The sequence below is a fragment of the Bactrocera dorsalis genome, chromosome 2 (genome assembly GCF_023373825.1).
Source record: "Bactrocera dorsalis isolate Fly_Bdor chromosome 2, ASM2337382v1, whole genome shotgun sequence".
NCBI classification, from domain to species: Eukaryota; Metazoa; Arthropoda; class Insecta; order Diptera; family Tephritidae; genus Bactrocera; species Bactrocera dorsalis.
The window spans coordinates 34943774-34968773 of NC_064304.1; the positions used below are offsets into that span (position 1 = coordinate 34943774).

At 34.3% G+C, this 25000-nt stretch overlaps 2 protein-coding genes across 4 annotated transcripts; both read left to right on the forward strand.

Moving 5' to 3' along the window:
- Positions 1-3813: 3813 nt before the first annotated feature.
- Positions 3814-22284, forward strand: LOC105231726 (fibroblast growth factor receptor-like 1). 3 transcript variants are annotated; one of them, XM_029552619.2, is made up of 6 exons: positions 3814-4269; positions 16368-16487; positions 16969-17084; positions 17152-17359; positions 17455-22107; positions 22192-22284. In XM_029552619.2, exons 2-5 carry the CDS (start codon positions 16397-16399, stop codon positions 18063-18065), a joined length of 1026 nt encoding a protein of 341 aa, XP_029408479.2. In that variant the 5' UTR covers positions 3814-4269; positions 16368-16396; the 3' UTR covers positions 18066-22107; positions 22192-22284. The 3 variants fall into 3 exon arrangements, with proteins under 3 accessions (XP_029408479.2, XP_029408478.2, XP_029408480.2); XM_029552618.2 differs by having other exon boundaries at positions 3814-4230; XM_029552620.2 differs by lacking the exon at positions 16368-16487 and having other exon boundaries at positions 3814-4230.
- Positions 22035-25000, forward strand: LOC105231729 (lysosomal acid phosphatase; the record flags this gene model as incomplete). Its single annotated transcript, XM_049449729.1, has 6 exons — positions 22035-22494; positions 22716-22811; positions 22891-23079; positions 23158-23211; positions 23845-23982; positions 24605-25000. Coding segments are annotated over exons 1-6 (1023 nt in total), but the record flags the coding sequence as incomplete, so codon positions are not given.

Sequence of the window (25000 nt, forward strand, 5' to 3'; positions counted from 1 at the left end):
ATACAGAACTTAAACACAGTAAGGAGGAGCACCTGTGTTTTGAAAATTTCTGAAAAGTGGGCGTGAGCGCATCTAGTAATTAGTTTAATTTACATATATATATTCCAAACTCATCCAGTAATAAGTTTAATTTATATATATTCCAAACCAATTAAGCTATATCAATCAAAATTTCACAAATTTGTAAAATTGAACAATGAACGCGACCGCCCACTTTAATGTTAAATCAGATATCGCGGAACCTGCTCGACCGATTTCTACCAAATTCATTTGATTTTTTCACTTACCAGTACACAAATCAAGCACCACTTAATATAAAGGTGTGCCACCTTATGATCAAAAATTGTCCTAATCGAGACAAAACTGTTCAAGCCCCTAAGTACGGGATATGTGGACCCAGGTACTTAAAATTGACATTTTACCAAAAGTAAGGGTGATGTGTGAACTATATACCTGAAATTAGGAGAGAGTCCTTTCCTAATAATATCATGTCTGAATGTCAAAAATGGGTTGAATCGGGTCAAAACCCTCAAATACCAAATATAAAGATTTTCGAAAATCCGGCCAATATGTGAGTTATCTCAATAAAATGGAGAGAGTGTGTTATTCTAATATTGTAATTTTCGAACATCCGGCTGCCTTTACACTATATAGCTTGGTGGAGTATGTGGAGTACCTTAATGAAACACAGGGAACAAAGAAACATGTTACGTATAATAGTATGTGCTTTTTACAAAAATAGATAAATCGGTTCGATACTACCCCTAACTTCCATATAATACTCGTACTTATAATGATGTTCAAATTAATGTAAACAGCACGTCCCTTTCATATAATGATTTCTGTCTTTCCACCTGACTTTAAACCATTCAGGTAGGTCAAAAAGTAATGTTTTAATGAAATTTAACGGAAAAGTTTTCCTAAAAACTATGTGGTAGCGCTGGATTATATTGTTTTTTCAAAATATTTTCCATTAAGAACACTATGCGTTTGAACCAATTGTCAAAGCACTTTTCCTACTTTTATTGAGGTATCTTCAACACATGGTTTTGGAACGTTTCAACCACCTCTTGAGGTATCAAAAAACGTTGAACACTTAGTTTATTTTTTACGAACGGGAATAAACAGAAGTTAAAAAGGCTTCCATAGACTGACGGACGGACAGACACACCCCCGGATTTCAACATATCTGGTCATCCCGATAATTTTTATACTCTTGCAACTAATTGGTACAAAGTATTATAGTTTTGTACACCTAACGGTTGTACGTATCACCTAAAACTAAGCGAGATAGATATAAATGATCAGAATGACGAGATAAGTCGAAATCCGGTTGACTGTCTGTCTGTCCGTCCATCCAAGCTGCAAGCTTGCAAATAAAATTTCGAGTTCGTAGATGAGCGTAAGCGGACCACTGTTACGTCCACAAATCGTCATTAACCAAAAACATATAAAGTGCCATAATACTAAGCACTAAATTAAGATAACGGGTGAATTTTGTGCGGTTAGGATTTTCATGCATTAGTATTTGACAGATCACGTGGGATTTCAGACATGGTGTCAAAGAGAAAGATGCTCAGTATGCTTTGCCATTTCATCATGAATAGACTTACTAACGAGCAACGCTTGCAAATCATTGAATTTTATTACCAAAATCAGTGTTCGGTTCGAAATGTGTTATTATCGACAAATTTTGTTCAGCGATGAGGCTCATTTCTGGTTGAATGGCTACGTAAATAAGCAAAATTGCCGCATTTGGGGTGAAGAGCAACCAGAAGCCGTTCAAGAACTGCCCATGCATCCCGAAAAATGCACTGTTTGGTGTGGTTTGTACGCTGGTGGAATCATTGGACCGTATTTTTTCAAAGATGCTGTTGGACGCAACGTTACGGTGAATGGCGATCGCTATCGTTCGATGCTAACAAACTTTTTGTTGCCAAAAATGGAAGAACTGAACTTGGTTGACATGTGGTTTCAACAAGATGGCGCTACATGCCACACAGCTCGCGATTCTATGGCCATTTTGAGGGAAAACTTCGGACAACAATTCATCTCAAGAAATGGACCCGTAAGTTGGCCACCAAGATCATGCGATTTAACGCCTTTAGACTATTTTTTGTGGGGCTACGTCAAGTCTAAAGTCTACAGAAATAAGCCAGCAACTATTCCAGCTTTGGAAGACAACATTTCCGAAGAAATTCGGGCTATTCCGGCCGAAATGCTCGAAAAAGTTGCCCAAAATTGGACTTTCCGAATGGACCACCTAAGACGCAGCCGCGGTCAACATTTAAATGAAATTATCTTCAAAAAGTAAATGTCATGAACCAATCTAACGTTTCAAATAAAGAACCGATGAGATTTTGCAAATTTTATGCGTTTTTTTTTAAAAAAAAGTTATCAAGCTCTTAAAAAATCACCCTTTATAAAGCGGTAATTTGATACAGGGGATCTAAAAAGCAAAGGGGTCCCGTGGGCAAAATTTTTGAAAAAGGGGGCGTGACCCTGTCCTCTAAAAAGTTTTATGTACATATCTCCTAAACCACTTAAGCTGGAACAACCAAATTGGCTACGGACCGTGTGAAAATGGATGAAATCGAAGGATAACCCCGCTCACTTCTCATATAACAGTACTGTTAAAAACTACTAAAAGCGCGTAAAGCAGTATTTATATACGCCAGAGACATTAAGTTTAACCACCGAGATGATATGAGAAACCTTTATGGGAACTAGTGTGAAAATTGGACAATGGCAGGGCCCATTTTTTGGTGAAATCCCATATCTCGGGACCCGACCATCAGATTTCCACAAAATTTAGTACGTGGGATTCTTCCTATATTCTTTTGTCACATTGAAAATATGGAAGAAATCGGACAACAACTACGTCTACTTAATTCCACTTGATTCGTTCAGTTTACAGTACAAAAATCAAGAAGCAATTAATATAACGGGATAAAACTTTGTACGAATAATGTCTTTAGTGTGTGCCATCTTATGATCAAAAATTGTTTAAATGAAATAAAAACTGTTCAAGCCCCTAGGTACCGAATACCTAGACTCAGGTACGTATAGTTGACTTTTGATCGATGTGTGATATATGTATATAACTGAAATTAAGGAATAATCTTTCTCTTATATGTCTGTATATCAAAAATGGGTTGAATCAGACTAATACTACCTTTAGCCCCCATATACTTAATATAAAGATTTTCGAACTTCGTACCATATATCGGCCAATATGTGAGTTATCCCAATGAAAATAAGAGAGCGTGTTTTATTTATAACAGTGTATCTTCATGCCTAAAATAGAAATTTGAGAAAAAACTTGGCTTATATAACTAATATCACGATTGGCTTTTGTTATTGCAAGTTGCAAGAGTAAAATGTTCGGTTGCACCCGAACTTAGCCCTTCCTTATTTGTTAAATGTATAACCTTATATTTAATTTGGTTATTTTTGGGTGAAACAAACAACAGTTAGGGAACAAAGCTATTGGTACTCTGTAGCAACATGCTGATTTCATTTTCAAAACTGTACAAACATAATTGGATTGACATGAATCGAGTTTGGTTCAAGTGACCCCAATTGCTTATGTGATATTCAGTTTTTCGTAAATGTTTGAACTCATCCACAATGCAAAAAATTCATTATCACTACAGAATTTACTTATCGGAGTTTGCAAGTTATAGCACCTTTAGAATTTTACCCATTTGTTAATCTCAACCATTAGGCGAACTAAACTATTCTAACGTACTCTGTGCAACATACTTACATGTGTACATACGTATAGTGAGAGTATTAATATAGAGAACGCTTTTATTTTTCGTTCACAGTACGCAGACGACCGCAGAAGAAGAAGTTCGTTAAAGTCGGTTTGTTCGGGGCTGATAATTGGATAACGAAAAGCAACAACTTCATTATTAATAGACCGGAAAATCGCGAAAAACATATTTAATTAACACATTCATAAAAAGTTAAAATAATATGGTGATATGGTATTTGACAAAAAATTTAATAAAATATGTGCATATTTAAAATAATTGTGCCATAACGAGCGAAAGAAATTCGCAAATTTTGTAAATAATAAAGAAATATAAATGGAAGAACAACACATTTACATGTGTATTATAGTGTTTTAATTAAAAAATAATGAAACCTTTAAAAATTATTTATTACAAAGTCGGTAGAGTGCATTGAACATACATATTTTCATAAAAATTTGCTTATAATAAGGTAAGCAACTTTCTGCATAAACAATTTTAAATAAAATATGTAAGTATTGTTAATTACTTATTCTTGGGTGAAATAGTTTCCTTTAAATGTTCATCAGCCATCTGCGTATCGGGTTTTGTAAAATTGGATAAGCTTAGTACCGTTTTCTAATATGTAACTGAAATTTATGTTTATCAAATGTGTAGACTTAGAAAAAAAATAAATTATTATGTATGTATACTTGTTTACGTATATTTTACATTGCAGTAGTTTCTACAAAACATGTAGTTTCCTTAAATAGTAGTCCTTAAATGATTATGTATTAATTTGGATGTACTTTTCTACTTCTTATAGTTTGAATGAAAAATACAGAATAAACCGATATGCATATGGGTTCTTTCGTGGCTACAGTTCAATTTAATTATTTAGATAAGAGCCATTGCTACCGCTGCAATGTCTGCATTAGCCACTGTAACACGTTCTTTGTGTTGTTATTGTTCCAATGGCTACCGCTTCGCTAGATAATAAACTGATAAGCCACCAAATATCGCTTATAGTCGTTGTACATAGTCATGATAACTTAACTTTGGCAGTCATGGGGTTGAATATTGTTACATATACATATGTACATATGTATGTATGTATGACGTCCATTATTGAATTTGCGCGACCTGGTGTTTATGAAAATTTGGAAGAACTTCAACAAATAGCTGTTTAAGAGCTTAAACCGATATCTTAAGGCCCCGTATTGACAATTCAAGTAAATCTTTCTATGTTTAACATACCTTATTTACATTGTGATAAAAAGTACCCAGAAATTGTAATTACACTTATGCCAACAATTTTTCAGTATGCGAAACACTTTTCATAAGCGAATTTTGTTTTATGTTCTCGGTCGACTGCACACGGGTTCCACGGACCGGCAATTTCAGTTTGAGGAACAAGAAAATATAACACGGAGTTAAGTCTGGTAAATACGGTGCTTGATCGATGGTATTCATTGCGTTTTTGACTTTAAATTCGGTCACATCGTACTCTTTTCGAAAAAGATTCAGTTTTATCGGGATGAGTCAAGCAAGAACGTGTTTCATACCTAAAATATTCTCCAAAATCATTCGAACGGACTCACGAGAGATGTTGAGTTCTCTTGCCATCTCTCTAATACTTGCCTGACTATTTTCAAATACCATATCCTTCACTTTTTTAATATTTTCATCAGTTGAAGAGGTCGAATGTCGTCCGAACGAGGTATATCTTCAACGATCTCTCGATTGTTTTTGAAGACTTAATACCACTCGTGGGCTTGTGTTTTCGATAAAACTGAATCACCTTAAGCCTTTTCCAACATTCTTTCACACGAAATTTCGTTAGAAATACAAAATTTGAGACAAATTCTTTATTCGATATTTTTATCCAATGTAAAAATCGCAACGCACTACCTAAGTGTACCGTCTTAATCAGCTGCTATAATCAAACAGGTTGACAGATCGCGCTCATATTAGGCACACAGTTCTACCAACTAAGCAAAATAAATTTTTTGTGAAATATAATTTACTCGGGAAATTTAATTACAATTTCCGAGTGCTTTGTAAAAATATAAAATACATGGGAAATGGAAAATTATTTATGCATGATTTCAATTGAAAGTAAAGAGCTTATTTAAGTTGGAGTGTATTTTTTAGTGCAAAAACTGAAACTTTACAAAAAAGAATTAACTTTGGAAATAACGGACGCTCTAACAACATTTACAAATCTATCCAATTTATTATACACACATTCAAATATTAAATGGAAATATCGTACCTATCAATTTTACACTTTCCTTTCGCAGACCATCACACTAAGAAACCCTTGCGTAGGGTACCAAAGCTGCTACATCACTGGAAATATTTCTTTCAAATGTCAATCGAATGTTGTCGCAGCTGTTGCAAATGTTATACCCATTGTGTAGGCCATTATTGACATTCTACTGTATGTTCTGATTACGACTTTATTTGCTGTTCTATCAGAATCTCAACACTTGTTTGCGTGTAGCACAACAACTAGAAAGATACATAAATATACACCTATATCCATGCACTTCCTCCGAACTCCCTGCTTTGTAAATGAACCCCAGTCAAATTGCATAGTTCCCGAGCTACATAATAAGGCACACGATAAGTTTTTCCACAATCTACTTTCTCAAACATGCATACAAACATATTCAGTTATACATTTACATATATTTTGCAAACTGTTATCTACAATAGTTGTACTTATTGAATTCATGTTATAGGCAACTTCATAAATATCAGTTTATTATTTATTTTGTTTAATTGTGGGATAACCAACTTACCTGAGTGTGCGTAGGGGGGTGTTTATACAAATATAGTCATGTACATACATGTATGTAAGTATGTGTGGTAGCTATAAAGAGCTCTCTGCATCGAAACTGTTCGCGCTAAACATTCTGTGCCACCGTTTGGGTTCGTGGGCTTCATTTTTTTTTTAATTTTTCTGATTTATCGCCGCATTAACTGTGTAGCAATTGGGAGATAAAGTGCTTTTCTACGTACTTCAGTAAATAGAAATTGATATCGCTCAGAAGGGTTTGAATTGGGCAGAAACTTAATTTTAACTTGTTAATAATAAAGTTTTAATCTTTTATTAATGCAGTGGCATTTGTTTGTGATTTAAAAGTGAATAGTTAATGATATCAGAAAGATTTTTTTATTCTGCTTAACCGGTTTCCATAGTGGCAAGTTTAGAGAAACTTATTTAACTTAATTTAAGGTAATAGTCTGGTAACTTGGGTTCAAAAAATCGAACTTTTTTTTTGCTTAATTTCAAAGTAAAGGGTGATTTTTTAAGAGCTTGATAACTTTTTTAAAAAAAAAAACGCATAAAATTTGCAAAATCTCATCGGTTCTTTATTTGAAACGTTAGATTGGTTCATGACATTTACTTTTTGAAGATAATTTCATTTAAATGTTGACCGCGGCTGCGTCTTAGGTGGTCCATTCGGAAAGTCCAATTTTGGGCAACTTTTTCGAGCATTTCGGCCGGAATAGCCCGAATTTCTTCGGAAATGTTGTCTTCCAAAGCTGGAATAGTTGCTGGCTTATTTCTGTAGACTTTAGACTTGACGTAGCCCCACAAAAAATAGTCTAAAGGCGTTAAATCGCATGATCTTGGTGGCCAACTTACGGGTCCATTTCTTGAGATGAATTGTTGTCCGAAGTTTTCCCTCAAAATGGCCATAGAATCGCGAGCTGTGTGGCATGTAGCGCCATCTTGTTGAAACCACATGTCAACCAAGTTCAGTTCTTCCATTTTTGGCAACAAAAAGTTTGTTAGCATCGAACGATAGCGATCGCCATTCACCGTAACGTTGCGTCCAACAGCATCTTTGAAAAAATACGGTCCAATGATTCCACCAGCGTACAAACCACACCAAACAGTGCATTTTTCGGGATGCATGGGCAGTTCTTGAACGGCTTCTAGTTGCTCTTCACCCAAATGCGGCAATTTTGCTTATTTACGTAGCCATTCAACCAGAAATGAGCCTCATCGCTGAACAAAATTTGTCGATAAAACACATTTCGAACCGAACACTGATTTTGGTAATAAAATTCAATGATTTGCAAGCGTTGCTCGTTAGTAAGTCTATTCATGATGAAATGTCAAAGCATACTGAGCATCTTTCTCTTTGACACTATGTCTGAAATCCCACGTGATCTGTCAAATACTAATGCATGAAAATCCTAACCTCAAAAAAATCACCCGTTACAATGTCTTGAAAATATACTGTGAAAATTTCAGACAGAAATTCGAAATATTTCGGGAGTTATAACGAGTTTCCTTGAGCGCATCGGAGTCCTCTCTCTCGGAGTTGTTGACCTTTAAAAGTGTTTTTCTCAAAACATTGCTTTTCTGGTCGGCCCGGGTCCTAACTTTTTTTCTACTAAACCGATTGCTTTCAAATTTTAACAGGCTCTTCTACACACTTATAGTTCTCGTTGGAACTAACGTGAATTTTTTTCACCCCTAACTTTTTATTTTACAACTCTTCCTTTGCTAAAATAAAATGACTTTTTTTTCAAAGTCCGCCATTTTGTTATATACCCTTGAAATTTAACTTCAGTAGTTCCGAGCAGAATAACATGTCTATAGATTAAGAGTAAGCAAGAATATTTGATTTCAGATAACATCAATTTATTTTGTCGCCTTCAAAGTGATCCCCACCATATGTAATACACTTATGCCAACGATTTTTCCAGTCCTCTAAACACTTTTCATAAGCACTTTTTGGGATGACCTTCAGTTCATTCAGTTAATTGCGTTTTATCTCTTCGATCGGCTGAAAACGGGTTCCAAAGAGCGGCTATTTCATTTTGAGGAACAAGAAAAAATCACAAATCTGGGAAATACGGTGGTTATATTTTTTTTGAAAAAAAAAAAAATCAGCTTTAACGGGACGACTCGAGCAAGAACGCGATTCATACCCAAATTATCCACAAAAATCATTCGAACGGACATGCGAGAGATGTTGAGCTCTCTTGAAATCTCTCTAACACCAGCCTGACAATTTTCAAGCACCATATCTTTCACTTTTTTAATATTTTCATCAGTTGAAGAGTTCTAAAGTTGTCCATAACGAGGAACTCTGCAATGATCTCTCGACTGTCTTTGAAGGCTTTGTACCACTCGTAGGCTTGGGTTTTTGCATCACCTTAAGCCTTTTCCAATAGTCGCAAATAATCCGCACACAACTTAGCAAAATACAAATTTTTGATATATCATATGCCCGGTGAATTTATTACAATTTCCGGGTGCCTTTTTGTCACAATGTATAATTGAATAATTTTCTGAGCCTTACAGAGTTTGAATTTTCTTCTTTTATGCCAATTTTTACCTGTTCTCGAAACAGTCACAGCAAATCCTAATTTAAAAAATGTATTTCAACTCAATTGTTTGTTTTTATTTTTTCAGCAACAAACATAAATCGCTGAGTAAATAAACAAAGTATCTAGTACAAAATAAATACATATGTGCATCATTGATTTAATGAAACAATTTGTTAAGCGTTTTGCTAAAAAAATATTTATGCCAGGCTACATGCATACGTACCAGCATTCGTGTGCAATAGAATGAAAAAAAATATTTAAATAAGCAAATCGAATTCTTTACGATTTGTAATTTGTATGATAATTATACAAGAACGGATAGCTTTCGCGCATACTTTGATACTATTGTTACTTATTGCAATGGGCATAATAGTTTTCTTTACCTAACAGCTGGATGTAAGGCCAAAAACTAAACGAGGTGTTAGGCAGGTTGAGAAGTTCGTATCTTCTTTTATTCAACATCGCTTTCATCAATTGAAAATTATTTCTTTTAAACTTTTCGAAAAATGTCTATTTTGATGGCTTTTATGCTACATAAGTATATTCTGAACAAGGTATTTATAGGTCGGTCGCTGTCTTACGAACTGAACAACCAAATTCAAGTCATTCTATGAAAACTTTTTTATTCAACAAGTTATCTTCGCGAAATTTGACAACGCTTCAATCTCTGAATAAATTGTTCAGATCCGAGCACTATTGCATATATGTATGTATGTAGCTGCCAGTCAACCAGTCCGATCAAAATCAATGTAAAGATATTTTTTCCTTATTAAGTAATCTTAATGCGACTTGTTTTTATCAAACGACGTGACCAGAAAGAACTGGCACAACTATATACATATATCGTACATACTCGTATCTATATACAAATATTGGCAAAAGAAATCCACCTGAGAAGGGTATTCGGTGCAGCCGAAGTTAACGTTTTTTCTTGTCGTCTTTCCAGAAAGTATTTTATTGAAGTCTCAGAAAAGGTAAAATGACAAAAAACCAGATCCATCACTAATACTGATTGATAAAACTGTACTTTCTTACCTTTCTAATGGGACGGGATTGACGGTTTTCCCATTTTGGGTTAAGCAGCAAAAAATTGTTGTGCATATGGACATTACCTTAGCTCAATACATACGTAGCATCATGATGATTTCGATCCACATGCCTGGGTAATGTGTGAATTATCTTAATGAGCATGGGAGCAAACTCTCTTGAGCATACTCTGAAATTGAAACAAATGGGTCACGACAAAACGCTGTTCGTCATAAACCAAAATTTACAGTTTGCAACCTTCCCCTAACCCCGCCTTTCCATTGTTATTATTTCATTTTCTCTGATTGGTGGTAAATACGAGTATAGTGATTTTTACAAGTAAGTCGATTTTAATATAGTGGAAGGTATACTCGTAGTAGTGAAGCCACCTGCCCTGTTATATAATATATAGTCGGTGAATGCGATGCCAAAAATGAAGGTAATCAGTTGGTAATTTTGACTACACATTTTTTTATAATAGAGCTTTGAAGGCCCGGAAATGTTTCAAGTGCCTTTAATTTTCTTAAATTACGAGATCATATAATGCTTGGATGCGACCATACTAATCATTTCCTTATTTTTTATATATCTTTTAATTTGTTTTTGTAATTCGAACAATTTTCACATCGAAGTAAACATTTTAAATATGTTCGCAAATATACCATACATACATATGTACATGTAAGTATATATTTAGAATAAAATATAAATATAATGATACAAATAGATAATGAATCGATGTAAGACTAGATGCTGGATTTATAAGCGAAATATTGTATTTACAATTCTCAACTCGCTTAACAAATAATGGGGTTTTCAATAGGGACGCTACAAAACTAGACAGATAGGGACAGCAAACGACGCTTTATTTTTTCCCGCTCTTTTGACATTTCTCTTCACTAAGGTTTGCCATTTCATCATGGAGAGATATACGATCCAACAAAGAGTCGAAGTTAATAAAATTTACTACCAAAACTAATAGCCAGTGGCTTCAACTTTAAGAGCGCTACGTCCAATTTATGGTCGTCATAATCGTCCTGTCAGATCAACAATTGAAAATTTGAATCCACAGACACAGTATAAAATGTTTCTGTGCCAGTGAGACAAAGAAGTAGTGTCGAGAATATACCCAAATCAGTCTCTCACACGTCGTTCTCAAGCATTGGGCAGCTCTGTGACGCCGTTGCTGCGAATTTTGGGAAAACATCTTGCCCTACATCCATAACGTACAAGAACAAATTGACGCAAGAACTGATGCCGCTTGACCACCAGAATCGTCCGTATGTTCGCAAATTGGCTGAGCAATAACTTGAAAATGATCCGCACTTTTATCGAAAAATCATCCTCAGCTCAAATGAGGCTCATTTCTGGCTGAATGACTTCGTCAAAATGCTATTAGTTAGGCAGCAATCCACACGTACTCCATGAGTCACCATTGTATCCCGAAAAAATTACGTTTTAATCCGTGATAATCAATACCGGCACATTAATGTGTATGAGCTATCGCTCAATGATAATCGAATATTTTTGGCCCGAAATGGATGATATGGACTTGGACAATTTGTGGTTCTAACAGGATGCACTAAAAGCCACAGAGCGAATGTCGATATACAGCGTCTGGACTTCTGCAAGCGTGCCCGTGGTGACCATGCAAAGAAATCGAGTTTTATACCAAATGTCATCAAATGAATAAAGAAGTTCATTGATATCCCAAACAGTTGTTTTAATTTGTAGCGCTCTTTTCGAAAACCCCGTTATGTTCTCCGTATGTTTACAATTTGTTGTCTGTTATATAGATATAAACTTGAGCCCTTAAAAATATACAATTTTTATACTCTTATTATATTCATGCAACCAGGTGCTACAGAGTATTATAGTTTTGTTCACTTAACGTTTGTACGTATCACCTAAAACTAATCGAGATAGATATATGTAGGGTTATATATACACTCAGCGAAAAAAAACCCACGCACTCTACAGAGTGGTTTTACATAGCGCAAAACTTGGATTCATATTATTCTAAGATAAACATTTTTCTTTGAGCGTCAACCACTTTTATCTAGTTTATGTTCCAAGCATTTTTATATAAAAAAACTTATAGTTTAACACTTGTTATAGATAAAAATGTAAAAACAAACACATAACAAACCACAGAAGTAAATTTTGTTGTGAACAATAATGTAATTTTTAAACAAGTTATTTACATATTTTATGTTTTATATGATTTTTATTTAGCATTAGAGTACATAACGAATCAAAATAACATATTTTGTAAAAAAAAATTCTTAGTATTTTGTAGAACATCCCCTCCTCCTAATAACCTCGTTTATTTGTTTAGGCATTGATTCAAAAAAAACGTTAAAGATAATTTTTATTAATTTCTTAATTCCGCACAGCTTCAACAATGTTTTCTATTTCTTTTCGACTTTTTAGATGCTTTTCTCTTATCATTTTGCCCACCATTTTGCCCAAATAATGCCAATAGTTCTCAATTGGATTGAAATCTGAACTGTTTCTTGGCCATGTGAGAGACCCTATTCCATAAAAATCTTTTTGTTTTCAAACCTGTAAATGTTTGTAATAAATTATTGACAAATCTATTTCAATATTTTTGTGTCCTGGTTACCGCTTTGGCTCTATGACAAGGGGCTGAAATATCCTGAAATTAAACTTTTTGGGCGTGTTCGGACAGCTCTCAAAATTTCTATTTATATTTCGGCATTCACTGATCTTTTTACAATAATTATCTCATCTTATCAAACTTGGTTACAGCTCCCCCACCATTAAATAAGGCGAATGCTTTACGGTGGGCCAAACACAGTTTTCCAAAAAAACGCTCCCCTTTCCTACGACGCACTGTGGTATTTCCGTCGGGTTCCAACAAATTAAATTTCGATTCATTGGAAAAAATAACATTTCCCCAATCTGATGTAGTCCAAGTTTTGTGTAATTTTACCTATTCTAGTCGGTATTTCTTCATTCGTATAATGAGAAGTGGCTTTTGGGCTGGACGTCGCGCTCGGAATCCAAGATTATTCAGCACATTTTGCCCAGAACTTATAGATATTTTTACCCCACTGGTTTCGTAAAATGTTGCATTAATTGTTCCAGCATGTTGAAAGCGATCATTAATGCTAATCCGTTTAATTTGTCGTTTTTGACGAGGTTTTACTGTTTTCCGACGTCCACTGCCATTTTTTCGAGCTATTCAATTAAAATACGTATAATTATACTCTCGCTACAAAGTTGCTAAAGAGAGTATTATAGTTTTGTTCACATAACGGTTGTTTGTAAGTCCTAAAACTAAAAGAGTCAGATATAGGGTTATATATACCAAAGTGATCAGGGTGACGAGTAGAGTTGAAATCCGGATGTCTGTCTGTCCGTCCGTGCAAGCTGTAACTTGAGTAAAAATTGAGATATCGTGATGAAACTTGGTACACGTATTTCTTGGCTCCATAAGAAGGTTAAGTTCGAAGATGGGCAAAATGGGCCCACTCCCACGCCCACAAAATGGCGGCAACCGAAAACTTATAAAGTGTCATAACTAAGCCATAAATAAAGATTTTAAAATGAAATTTGGCACAAAGGATCGCATTAGGGAGGGGCATACTTGGACGTAATTTTTTTGGAAAAGAGAGCGTGGCCCCGCCCCTACTAAGTTTTTTGTACATATCTCGGAAACTACTACAGCTATGTCAACCACGCCCACCTCCCATACAAAGGTTATGTTGAAAATCACTAAAAGTGCGTCAACCGACTAACAAAAAACGTCAGAAACACAAAATTTTACGGAAGAAATAGCAAAAGGAAGCTGCATCCAGGCTTTTTTTAAAAATTGAAAATGGGCGTGGCGTCGCCCACTTATGGACCTAAAACCATATCTCAGGAACTACTCAACCGATTTCAATGAAATTCGGTATATAATATTTTCTTAACACCCTGACGACATGTACGAAATATGGGTGAAATCGGTTCACAACCACGCCTTCTTCCAATATAACGCTATTTTGTATTCCATCTGCTGCCTTCTCTGTATAATATATACATTAGGAACCAATGATGATAACGGAATAAAACTTTACACGAATACGGTATTTGAGCTGAGGTATCCCTTGTGGAAAAATTGTCGTGATTGGACTATAACTTTTCAAGGTCCCTGATATCGAACACGAAGAACTCAGCGCCTAACCTAACCTAACCTAATTTTTCACCGAAAATATTGGTAAATCTCTTAGAATTTAATTCTAATCAATTTTACAGCAAAATAAAAAAATATGTAAATGACGGATAATGAAATCTCGATTATCACTTTATCATGCGAGAGTATAAAATGTTCGGTGACACCCGAACTTAGCCCTTCCTTACTTGTTTTTAATTATAATACGCACGTTCCAATCTCTTATTCCCATTTCACGAGCTTTTTGACGTTTGGATAATTTATTTTATATAAAGTTAAGATTTCTGCTTTCTTTTTTGTTGACACCACCATGTTCAACTTTACTAGTTTTCACAACTGATCCTAAAAAAAACCGCAAATTCTGTAATAAACACGTGCGGACGCTAACGGTTTTAAAAATAAAGGTAAAACAATGTAGTCACATGATAAAACAGCTAAATAAGACAAATAGTGAATTTTGAGCAAATAGTGACAGTTCAAAATAGGAAAATTAAAAAATTTTCGACTGCGTGGGTTTTTTTTTTCGCCGAGTGTATATAAATAAATGATCAGGGTGACGAGAAAAATTGAAATCCGGATGACTTTCTGTCTATCCGTCCGTCCGCTCGTACGTGCAAGGTGTAACTTGAGTAAAAATTGAGATATCTTGATGAAATTTGGTTTACAGGTTCCTTAGTACAAAAGTTCTTAGATGGACATAATCGGATCACTGCCACACCCACAAATCACCATTAACCTATAAAGTGCCATAAATAAGTACTAAATTAAGATATAAAACTGTAATTTGACACATGGGATCGGAGTAGCAAGGGACACTTATGGATTAAAAATTTTGAAAAGGTGGGCGTGGTCCCAACCTCTAATATTTTTAATGTGCATATCTCCCAAACCACTACCTATAATGTATGAATGGATATAAACGGACGAAAACCCCGCTTACTCCCCATATATCGGTACTGTTCAAAACTACTAAAAGCGCGACAGGTCAATAACCAAATGCGCCAGGAACATAAAAATTTGCCGGCGGAATGGTATTACAAAGCTTTATAGGGGTCGGGGCAAAAATTGGACAATGGGCGTGGCACCGCATATTTTTTGGTGAAATCCCATTTATCGAGACCCGACTGATAATTTTCGATAAAATTTGGAATGTGGCATACAGCACAATTTCAAATTCCAATTTAGTCGTTCAGTTCCCAGTACACAAATCAAGAATCAATGTATATAAGGCAATAAAACTTTGCACGAATAATGCCTTTACTGTATGCCACCTTATGGCAAAAAATTGTTTAAGTCCAACCAAAACTGTTCAAGATCCTAGGTACTGAATATATGAAGCCCAGTACCCATGATAGACTTTTGATTGAAAGTCCTGGTCAATGTGTGAGATATACATATCATTGAAATGTGTGTATGTCAAAAATGGGTTGGATCGGACAAATACTTCCCTTAGGCCTCCATATACCTAATATAAACATTTTCGAATTTCGGCGTGACTTTGTACCGCATATATCGACCAATATGTGAGTTATCCCAATTAAAATAAGAGAGCTTGTTTTATTCATAACAGTGTATATTTGTGCCAAAAATAGATACATTTGAGTGAAAACTTATATTACGATTTTCCAACATCGGGCTGACTTTACTCTATACTCTATATGATTGGTTTTACACCTGGCCTGGCTTCGATTCTTGCAAGTTGCAAGAGTATAAAATGTTTGGTTGCACCCGAACTTCGCCCTTTCTTACTTGTTAATAAATAAATTAATTAAAAAATAATAATATATAAATATAATATTCGTACTTTCACACAATAATAACTGGAAAGTGGCTACCAGGCATTTCTCGCAGGGTATTCACCGTATATAGTCTTGTGATAATGTTGTGGAGGCGTGATTTCTGTATGACTACTTACTTTTGTATGACTTATAGTTTTGGCGTTTCAGCTTCATGTAATTAATTGTAAATTTGCATTCAAGCTATTCACTTTAGAAACAAGGTTTTCAATTTCGATACTAACTGCGTGTAAAATTCTCAATACAGAAAGAATTCTTGTTACATTTTAGCTATTTGTAATGTTCAGAGGAGTTACGCAATGGGTCCTACTGTAAAACTGAGGTATCTATACGCTATATTTGTGCTAATGGTAATGACGGAGGTTTTTGGACTATATTTGGACTACACAGGTACGTGACTAAAGCCCATGCAAATAGTACAGAGATTATGTTCCAAATATTTATGCAAACTATAAACTTTGTACGGATTCGAGTACCTTGTAAAAAATATGCTCATCTACAGTAGGGACTCTTTAAACTATTGTTAAGCGCATTTAAATTAGCATAAATAAACGGTAATGATATTGCATAGGTGTGTAACCATTAATATTGCGAATTCGAAAGCGTAACCACGCCAGAGAGTGATTGCGAGTGAACGTTTTCCTACTGAAGTTAATTTTTAGTTGTGGACATCTTTTTAGATAAATTTATAAATTCAAGTGTAGATACGAAAATTGTAAATATACAATATAAATAAATAAATTTAAAACTTTATTCGAGATTTCACTATACAATCAGCAATCTTATAACAGTTTTATAACAGTACTATGTTATTTTTTAATGTCCTGTCACTAATATCTAATTGCAAAATAAATTATTAAAATTTTAAAAGAATCTACTGAATTCATACATCAGCGGGCTGGTTATGACATTCGATTACACTGTGGTGTTGAAGGATTAATGGATGCAGAACAGCTCGCAGATAAAAAGATCTATTGGTTTTTTAAAGTAAGTGCTACTAAAACTATACATTATATTTATCTACCTTTAAAATTAATGTACGCTTATACATCAGTGTCGAGAAAAAACGTTCATTGGCGAAAGCTGCCACAAGTGGATGCAGTTACCTTGTGAAGAAAACTTTTGCCAATCAGACTTGTTGCTCCACAATGTCACTGAAGAGTATTCTGGCTTATATAAATGTACCGTTGTGCCCCTAAAGTACAAATCTGGGCATGCGCTTGATATTCAATTCGTTCGTACTTATCAACTTGATGTGAAAAGTAAGTGCGCAAAAATGAGTAGAAACCTGCACACGACTATCGTAAGCAATTTATAGAGATTTAAAAATTAATGCAAAATATAATCTTCCTTTCAGATACTAGTGCGGCTATACCCAAATTCGTAGACCCATATCCTTTAAATAAGACGGCTGTTATCAATGCCCAAGTAGTGTTTCAGTGTCGTGTACACAGTGAAGAGCATCCCACCATAAAATGGTTTCGCCGCACTCCAGCTTCTCTTCCCAATGGTTTGGAAAATATGGGTATCAATAGTAATAATCTTAATGCGCACATTGTCCATTATAACGGACATACCTATGAGTTGTTGCATACGCCTGGTGAAAAATACATAGGAGAGGATATGTTTCTAAGCAAATTGATATTAAATGGAGTGCGTCTGAGGGATGCGGGTTACTATGCATGTGCCGCTATTACTTTTCATGGCTACAAAATTCGAGAAGCATACTTAGAAGTTCATCGTCAAGGATACGTAGAAGACTACAACGCTAATGGGGAAGCATACACCGATCCAAGTGAATTCTGGTTACTATTTTTAATGCCTGTGGGGTTAGCAATGCCCCCGCTGATATTTTGGCTAAGTTATTTGATTTATAAACGGTTCACCACGCCTACGGAGATTCAAAGAAACTCGCAAATTTATTCCGAAGACTTCATAGAAGACGATAATTGTGTGCTAAGAGCGTAGTAGTGCGGAAATTTTTCGGGTGAATGAAAATGAAAAACAATTACAAATAAGACAAATACGCTTATTAATTTAATGGAAGTATATATTATAATCAATATGAATATTAATTAAATTAGGTATTCAAGCTCATTCCTGATATAGAGTGTAAATATTGTAAATAATTCGCGAAATAATTAAGAACATTTCCAGACTATATACATTTATCTATGTACATATGTATGTATGTATATAAATTCATGATTGTATAATATTTAAAGCATTGGCGCCATAAATTCATTTATGAGTGATTTATCTATCATAATTATTTATTATTTATTATATATTATATATTTATATGTTTATTATTATTTTTTATTTTTTTTTTAATATTTATTTAAGCGCCAAATAAATTAAGGATGTCTAAAAATATTTCTTTAACAAAGAAGAGTTCTTTCTTTGGATTAATAGAATTTTAAAATGAAATTTTGTGTAAAAAATTACAGAAAATACACTAACTGGTAATATACAATATAATATTGACAATAGCCTTTACTGATTTGTAATTAAAAAATAAAACTAACTGAAATAACTTCTAACTTCAATAATATTTGATAATACGTGTCTAATAACCAGACTTCAATAAATTGTATTCGAAAATTTTTAATAAAGTGTTCGAAAATTAATATTCGACCAAAAAGTTGATTGTGTAGATTCCTAAACCGAAACAAATACGAAATTAAGAGGAATATCAACTTGATATAAATTGTTTTTTAACATTGCGTTTTTTGAAAATCAAAATTTGTAGCAATCAAGTTCAAAATTTTTTCATCTCTGTCAATTATAATTTGAGTGCATTCCAATATCTATTTTTTAAATATATATTTATATAAACTTACACATAATTAGTATCGTTTACTTGATGATATTGGAAATCTATTTGAATTTTTATTTGATGCGCCAATTTCAAGTGCACATTTTTTACTTACGCATTTGCATCAACATCGCCAATCAATTGGAGCCAATAGAGTCACCTGAAGCGTTGGAAGTCTAGATTTTTAAATCATCAAATTGGATGAAATGTCAAGAAAGCGTAATTCCAATCGTGTATCGATGGCGCTCTTGCACTCGATTGTACCATGTTCCAGCATTGAAGAATACGAATGTGAATATTATCGGCCTGGTTGTTATTGCATACCGCAAGCGATGCCACATGTCGCACCCTATACATGCGCTTACCTCCACGATTACGTGCCTCAGTGGACGGCTGCCTGTCACACGGCCACTTATGTGGTGGATGCTTACGGTATGGTTTATTATCTCAGCGATTTCGAACATCAGTTGCAATTTCCCAATAATATGGTCCACTCGGATATCGTTTACCACATACCAAACTTTTTTGATGGTCAGGACTATGAAGTAGCGACAGAGGAGGACGAAAGTGAAACTGTGAGTCCACGTAAACGCGAACGTCTTGAAAACGAAAATGATTCTGAAGACATGGATCCGGAATATAACAAAGATTTTTGTCAAGATTACGAATTTTCGGATGTCAATTCTGAGAGTAATCCACTAAAAAAGTCCAATGATTCTGATCATGAGTATCTTGTGGAAGAACCATCTGATTCAGAAACTAAAGTTTAAGAGTGAAATGAGCGTAAAGAGTAAATTGTACCTATTTGTTTCATTGTCTGTATATTTTGGAAACATCTTATTGAATGTACCCATTGTCGAATATTGCGAATAGATTTTTATTAAATTGAAACTTATGTAAAACCGAATTTTGTTATTACCTAGATATGTACAGGTACATACTTTTTAGTAATCCGTTATTACCGATACTCAACTGTCTGCCGAGGTTCGCTACTAAAAGCAGCATATAGACTTTATATCTTTTATTTTAGAGCAAGGTCTAAAAGAGTTTTATACATATCTAATGAGCACTAAACCACATTATGGTTGAGAATTCAACTTGATTACAGTAAAATATCGTACATTTTGACCAACGTAATTAAGCCAATCGGGAGTTTGTAATTCTTTTATAAGATATGGGGCCTAGGTGATATATTGATACAAATTTATAAATTTTGAATATTACGACATTCACTAGATACCTCACATATTGACATATACATACATATATAGTATAAAGTCAACTGGAACTTTGAGAATTCTTATATTAGGTATGAGGGGGCTGTGGAAAGCCTCAAACCGATTTTAACCTTTTAAGCGTCAGAATTCATTATTACCAGGAAAAAACGTTCTCAAATTTTCATTGCTATATCTCACTGATTGCCTGATATTTTCCGTAAAAAGTCAGCCATAGGCACTCAGGTTCACATATTCAATGTCTGGCTTACTTAGTTATGGTACTTTATACGTTATCTACTAATGTCAGTTTGTGAGCGTGGTAATGGTGCAAGAGAGTTGCGAGAGTATAAAAGTATACGTAGGTAAGATACCGTTTTTTATTTTGTTTCAGATAGCACTAGTTTCTAAAAACACACTCGTTCATCGAGACCATTAGGAAAAAGAAGGTTCGGAGATCGTTAAGCCAACCGCCATTTTTTTATTTCAAAGGCTCAAAACTGTTTGATAAAGATTCGCAGAGAGAAATACAATTCTTTTTCCCTTACTCACAAAATAAATTTTCAACATTAGCGCTCCATCTCGATCTAACTCTTTTATTATTTGACATCGAAACTAATTTTAGATCTGTAATATAGTATATGGTCAGATATTTCCTCTGGGGTACGAGCATACTTGAATATGATAATAAACATATAATTATGTATATTCAACCATGCATATACTCGCTCGGATATAACCAGACATATGAAGAGTATCTCACGATACTCACAACCTAAGAGACTCGCGTTTACGTAGGTTGACTTTTATATTTCGGGATTTGGCAACCCTTGTGTTGTGGTAAAATTTGATATTTAAGATATTGTTCATATTCAGAACATTATTTATCTCTGCCTAAAAATGCAATTAAATCGCGCAGATTTTCGCGGTTTTTTTACAACTTTCGACGTGCATTAATTCAACAACAGTGCATCCATGAGTTTAATTCAATTTTTGGCGATGAAGCTCCATTAACGACACAGTGTTTTCCCGTGAACTCAATCGAGGTCGTAAATTCATTGATGCAGTGCGCAAATAGATATTGCAAGATTGTCATGTCCCTATCGTGAGATTGAGTCAAGTATAGGCATTAGTGGGACCAGCATAAATTCAATATTGCGTGAAGATTTGAATGTGAAAAACATTTGTCAAACGTCCAAAAAAAGAATCATGTCGATTAGTTGAGAGCAATGTTAAAAAAATACAATAGCGGTCCTTCAAAACACGTCTATGGCATCGTGACAGTTGATGAATCGTGGATATATGCTTATGAGCTCGAAAAGTAAACAGCAGCGGACTGTATGGGTGTTTCAAAATGAGCTGAATCCAAAAGCGATCCAGTTTTTGGATAAACTGGAAATCTCGCAACCATAACCTCAGAATAAGGCAGAACAGTATATTCTGAGTTCGATTCATTTACCAATTACATTTCAAGAAATAAAGAAAACCAATCGCCAAAAAAAAAGAAATAAAGGAAACGAATCAAACTACTACCTTTTTGATCACTCAAAACATCGATTTGATGACTCTAGCCTTAACAGGGCACGGAATGGCTTCTTTTTATTCCCGTACATAAAAATATGCTAAGAGGTCAACGTTTTTCGACACCTGAAGAGACGGTTAATGCGTTCTGAACTCATGTTTTGGAGATACCTCAATCAGAGTGTCGAAAGGCCTTTTGAAAAACAATAAAGCGAGTTTAGATAATTAATATTTGTTTTTGTTCTCTAATCTCGAAATATAAAAGGCACCCCTAGTACAATGTGTCTATATTTAATTATAAGCATATACAAACATAGCGTCTAGTCGCTAAATCTTTCTCTGTTATGCTTGCTCAGTGCATATGTACATAACACAATTCAGTCACTTGCCTTCTGTTGGGATGAGAAATACAAACCCGACAAACTATTCGTATAAAAGTTAAATAGCTACATATTAAGTAAGCACAAGTGGCATACAGATATATTTTTTGTTAATAATAATATATTTGATTATTTTGGTTGCTCTCATAAATATTGCTAAGTGTATTATGAAATGATTGTACGCATTCATACATTAGGTTAATGAAAATCAGCGCAATTGTATAAAAGGTTGTACCGAAAAACTGAATTTTTTTAGAAATAAATAGCAATACATCCTAGTGTGGTAAAACAAAAAACATCACTTATACGCCACGATGGTCAATCTCGATTGTCAGTCCAGGCGAAGTACGAAAATATCGGTTATTATTCTGGGTGGTGCACTATGCACCGTTATGATGGCCTATTTCGTTTTTGGCGACAATAACGATGAACAGGGTCTAAGAAACCTACGAATGATCTCGATTGTAAGTATTTAACAATTTTGGTACAAAAATATTTGTTTGCTTAATTACTTCCTATGTATATAGTACTATAATTAGGAATTATGATAGTTTATCTTAATGGAATTTCGATAACACAGATAAAATAATAAAATAAAAGTATGTCAACAATTGTACTTGTTATTTCACAAAAAAAAAAAAGAATTAATAAAATGATAAATTACGTCACATTACGCTATTTATAGGTTTTTCGGCATGGTGAGAAGACACCAAGTTCCTTTTACCCCACTGATCCACATGCGCTACATGAATGGCCGGGTGGTTTAGGAGCACTTACACAGGTAATTAAATGTCGAAAAGATGTACATATATTTACAAATTTATTGTATACTAAGTAGTTATAATTTTAATCTGTTTTAGAAAGGCAGTCAACAGGCTTATAACTTGGGTAAAAATTTGCGCATGCGTTACTATCGTTTACTGCCACCAAACGGTATTTATACACAGCAACAGGTACTCGCTTCAAGCTCGGCGGCTGAACGCTGTATTATGAGCGCGCAAAGTGTCCTGGCAGGTTTCATGCCACCACTTGACCACAACAAGGTTTTGGTGAGTACTATCATGGATATTTGATATATTGGTTACAAACTTTTTTTTTATATACAACCACTTTTATTTTACATTTAGCCAATCCCATGGCAGCCAGCGGCGGTAAATGTTATACCACGAAGTGAAGATACGGTATGATGTTATATAGTATTCTATAGATCATAACTGTTTTAACCAAGATCGCGTGTTGAATTACTTTGGATGCACTGAGTAACTTATGCTATATAATTCGTATTGTAAGATTGTGTAATAATTTGTTATACCCTGAGCAGGGAGTATTAAGTTTATAACACTTAGAAAGAAACGTATTTATAAAATATATGTATACATACATATATAAATGATCATGGTGACGAATCGATTATGTCCGCTGTGCCTGTATGTTTGCGAATTAGTTAAATTAAGTGGTTCCTTAGTTTTTGAAATATCGATCTGAAATTTCGTACACGTTCTTTCCTCTCCTAGAAGATGCTAATTTGTTGGAACTGCCGTCGTTGGACCATATACATACATATGTACCGACCATACAAACTGAATGATCAAAATCAAGTTGTTGCATAGAAACCTTTTTATTTGTAAATGATATTATCGCTTTAGTGTAACCGAAGTTTACGTTTTTTCTTATTTTGAAATTATTTTTATACTAACATACATAGAAGAATTCTGTTAAAACGTGATATGCATATTGATTTTTTATTAGTTAAGTTTTTCAAATTTCTCTGCAATATTCTAATTGCATTAAGTTATTTCTTGTATACTATTTAGCTCTTGGCGCAAAAGAAACCGTGTTTGAAATATGACACAATTCTGCAGAAGTTGTATAAGAATCCACCACCAGAGCTACGAAAATTAAACGAAGAAAATGCGGAATTATTCAAATTGCTAACGAAACACTCAGGCAAGGTGAGTATTATAAGGTAATTTGGTGCATATGTATGTATGTATGTACATATATAGTACACAAGTAGTAGATCAATACATTTGTCAAAAGTGAATATTCTCCCGTTAAGCATTGGGCACCTCACTTAGAGAACCAAGATATCTTAAGCCGGCAACGACTTCGTTGCTACATTAGACTATGTCTAGGATTTAAATATTGCCGAAAATCTATAATTTGACGTCGTCTGCGCCTATTTTGGCTGATATTGCAAATATTAGCGTTTTGTTATTGCTGCAGCAGCGTCATACATTAAAAAGCTGGGACTGTTGTAGGATAACGATTCATTGTTAATATATTTATCTAATAAAATTCTCTACTTAAAACTGTTTATGACCGGAAAAATCGCATGATCGCCATCCCCACTAATACCGAAACCTTTTAAAACATAAGTTAATAGAAGCTATTTAGTATACAGTAGTATTTAGAATATTAAAAGGCCAAATAACAAGTTCATAAGTCTAGCCAACATTTTTGATGAAAAGAGAAATTGAAGTAATTAAATCACTTTTTTAGTATAAAGGTAGGCATAAAAACGCTCTGAATAAAATATACTTAAAAAAAGTTAAATAATATTTTCTCCTACAGAATATATCGACGCTACTTGATGTTGAAATGTTGTATACAACTTTAAAAGTAGAAGCTGAAGCAGGACTGGTTTTACCTGATTGGACAGAGAATATCTATCCTGACAAATTGGAGTCATTAGCCGCTCGTAGTTACTCACTTTACACAGAATCGAATTTAATGAAAAAAGTGAAAGGTGGAGCTTTTTTAGCGGAGATTATTAAAAAAATGGAGAATAAGCGAAGGAAGAATTTAAATCCTGATCGTAAAATATTCTTATACTCTGGGCATGATATTACATTGGTAAATATTATGAATACCTTAAATATACTGGATCAAACAGATACATTACCAAGTTATGCATCTGCACTTTCGTTTGAGCTACATCACAGTTCTTTGTTTAAAGACGATTTCGAA

Coding starts and splice junctions, on each gene's coding strand:
- LOC105231726 (XM_029552619.2), top strand. CDS start 16,397: ATGGGTCCTACTGTAAAACTGAGGTATCTATACGCTATATTTGTGCTA. Junction 17,085..17,151: donor AGATCTATTGGTTTTTTAAA/GTAAGTGCTACT, acceptor CTTATACATCAG/TGTCGAGAAAAAACGTTCAT. Junction 17,360..17,454: donor TTATCAACTTGATGTGAAAA/GTAAGTGCGCAA, acceptor TCTTCCTTTCAG/ATACTAGTGCGGCTATACCC.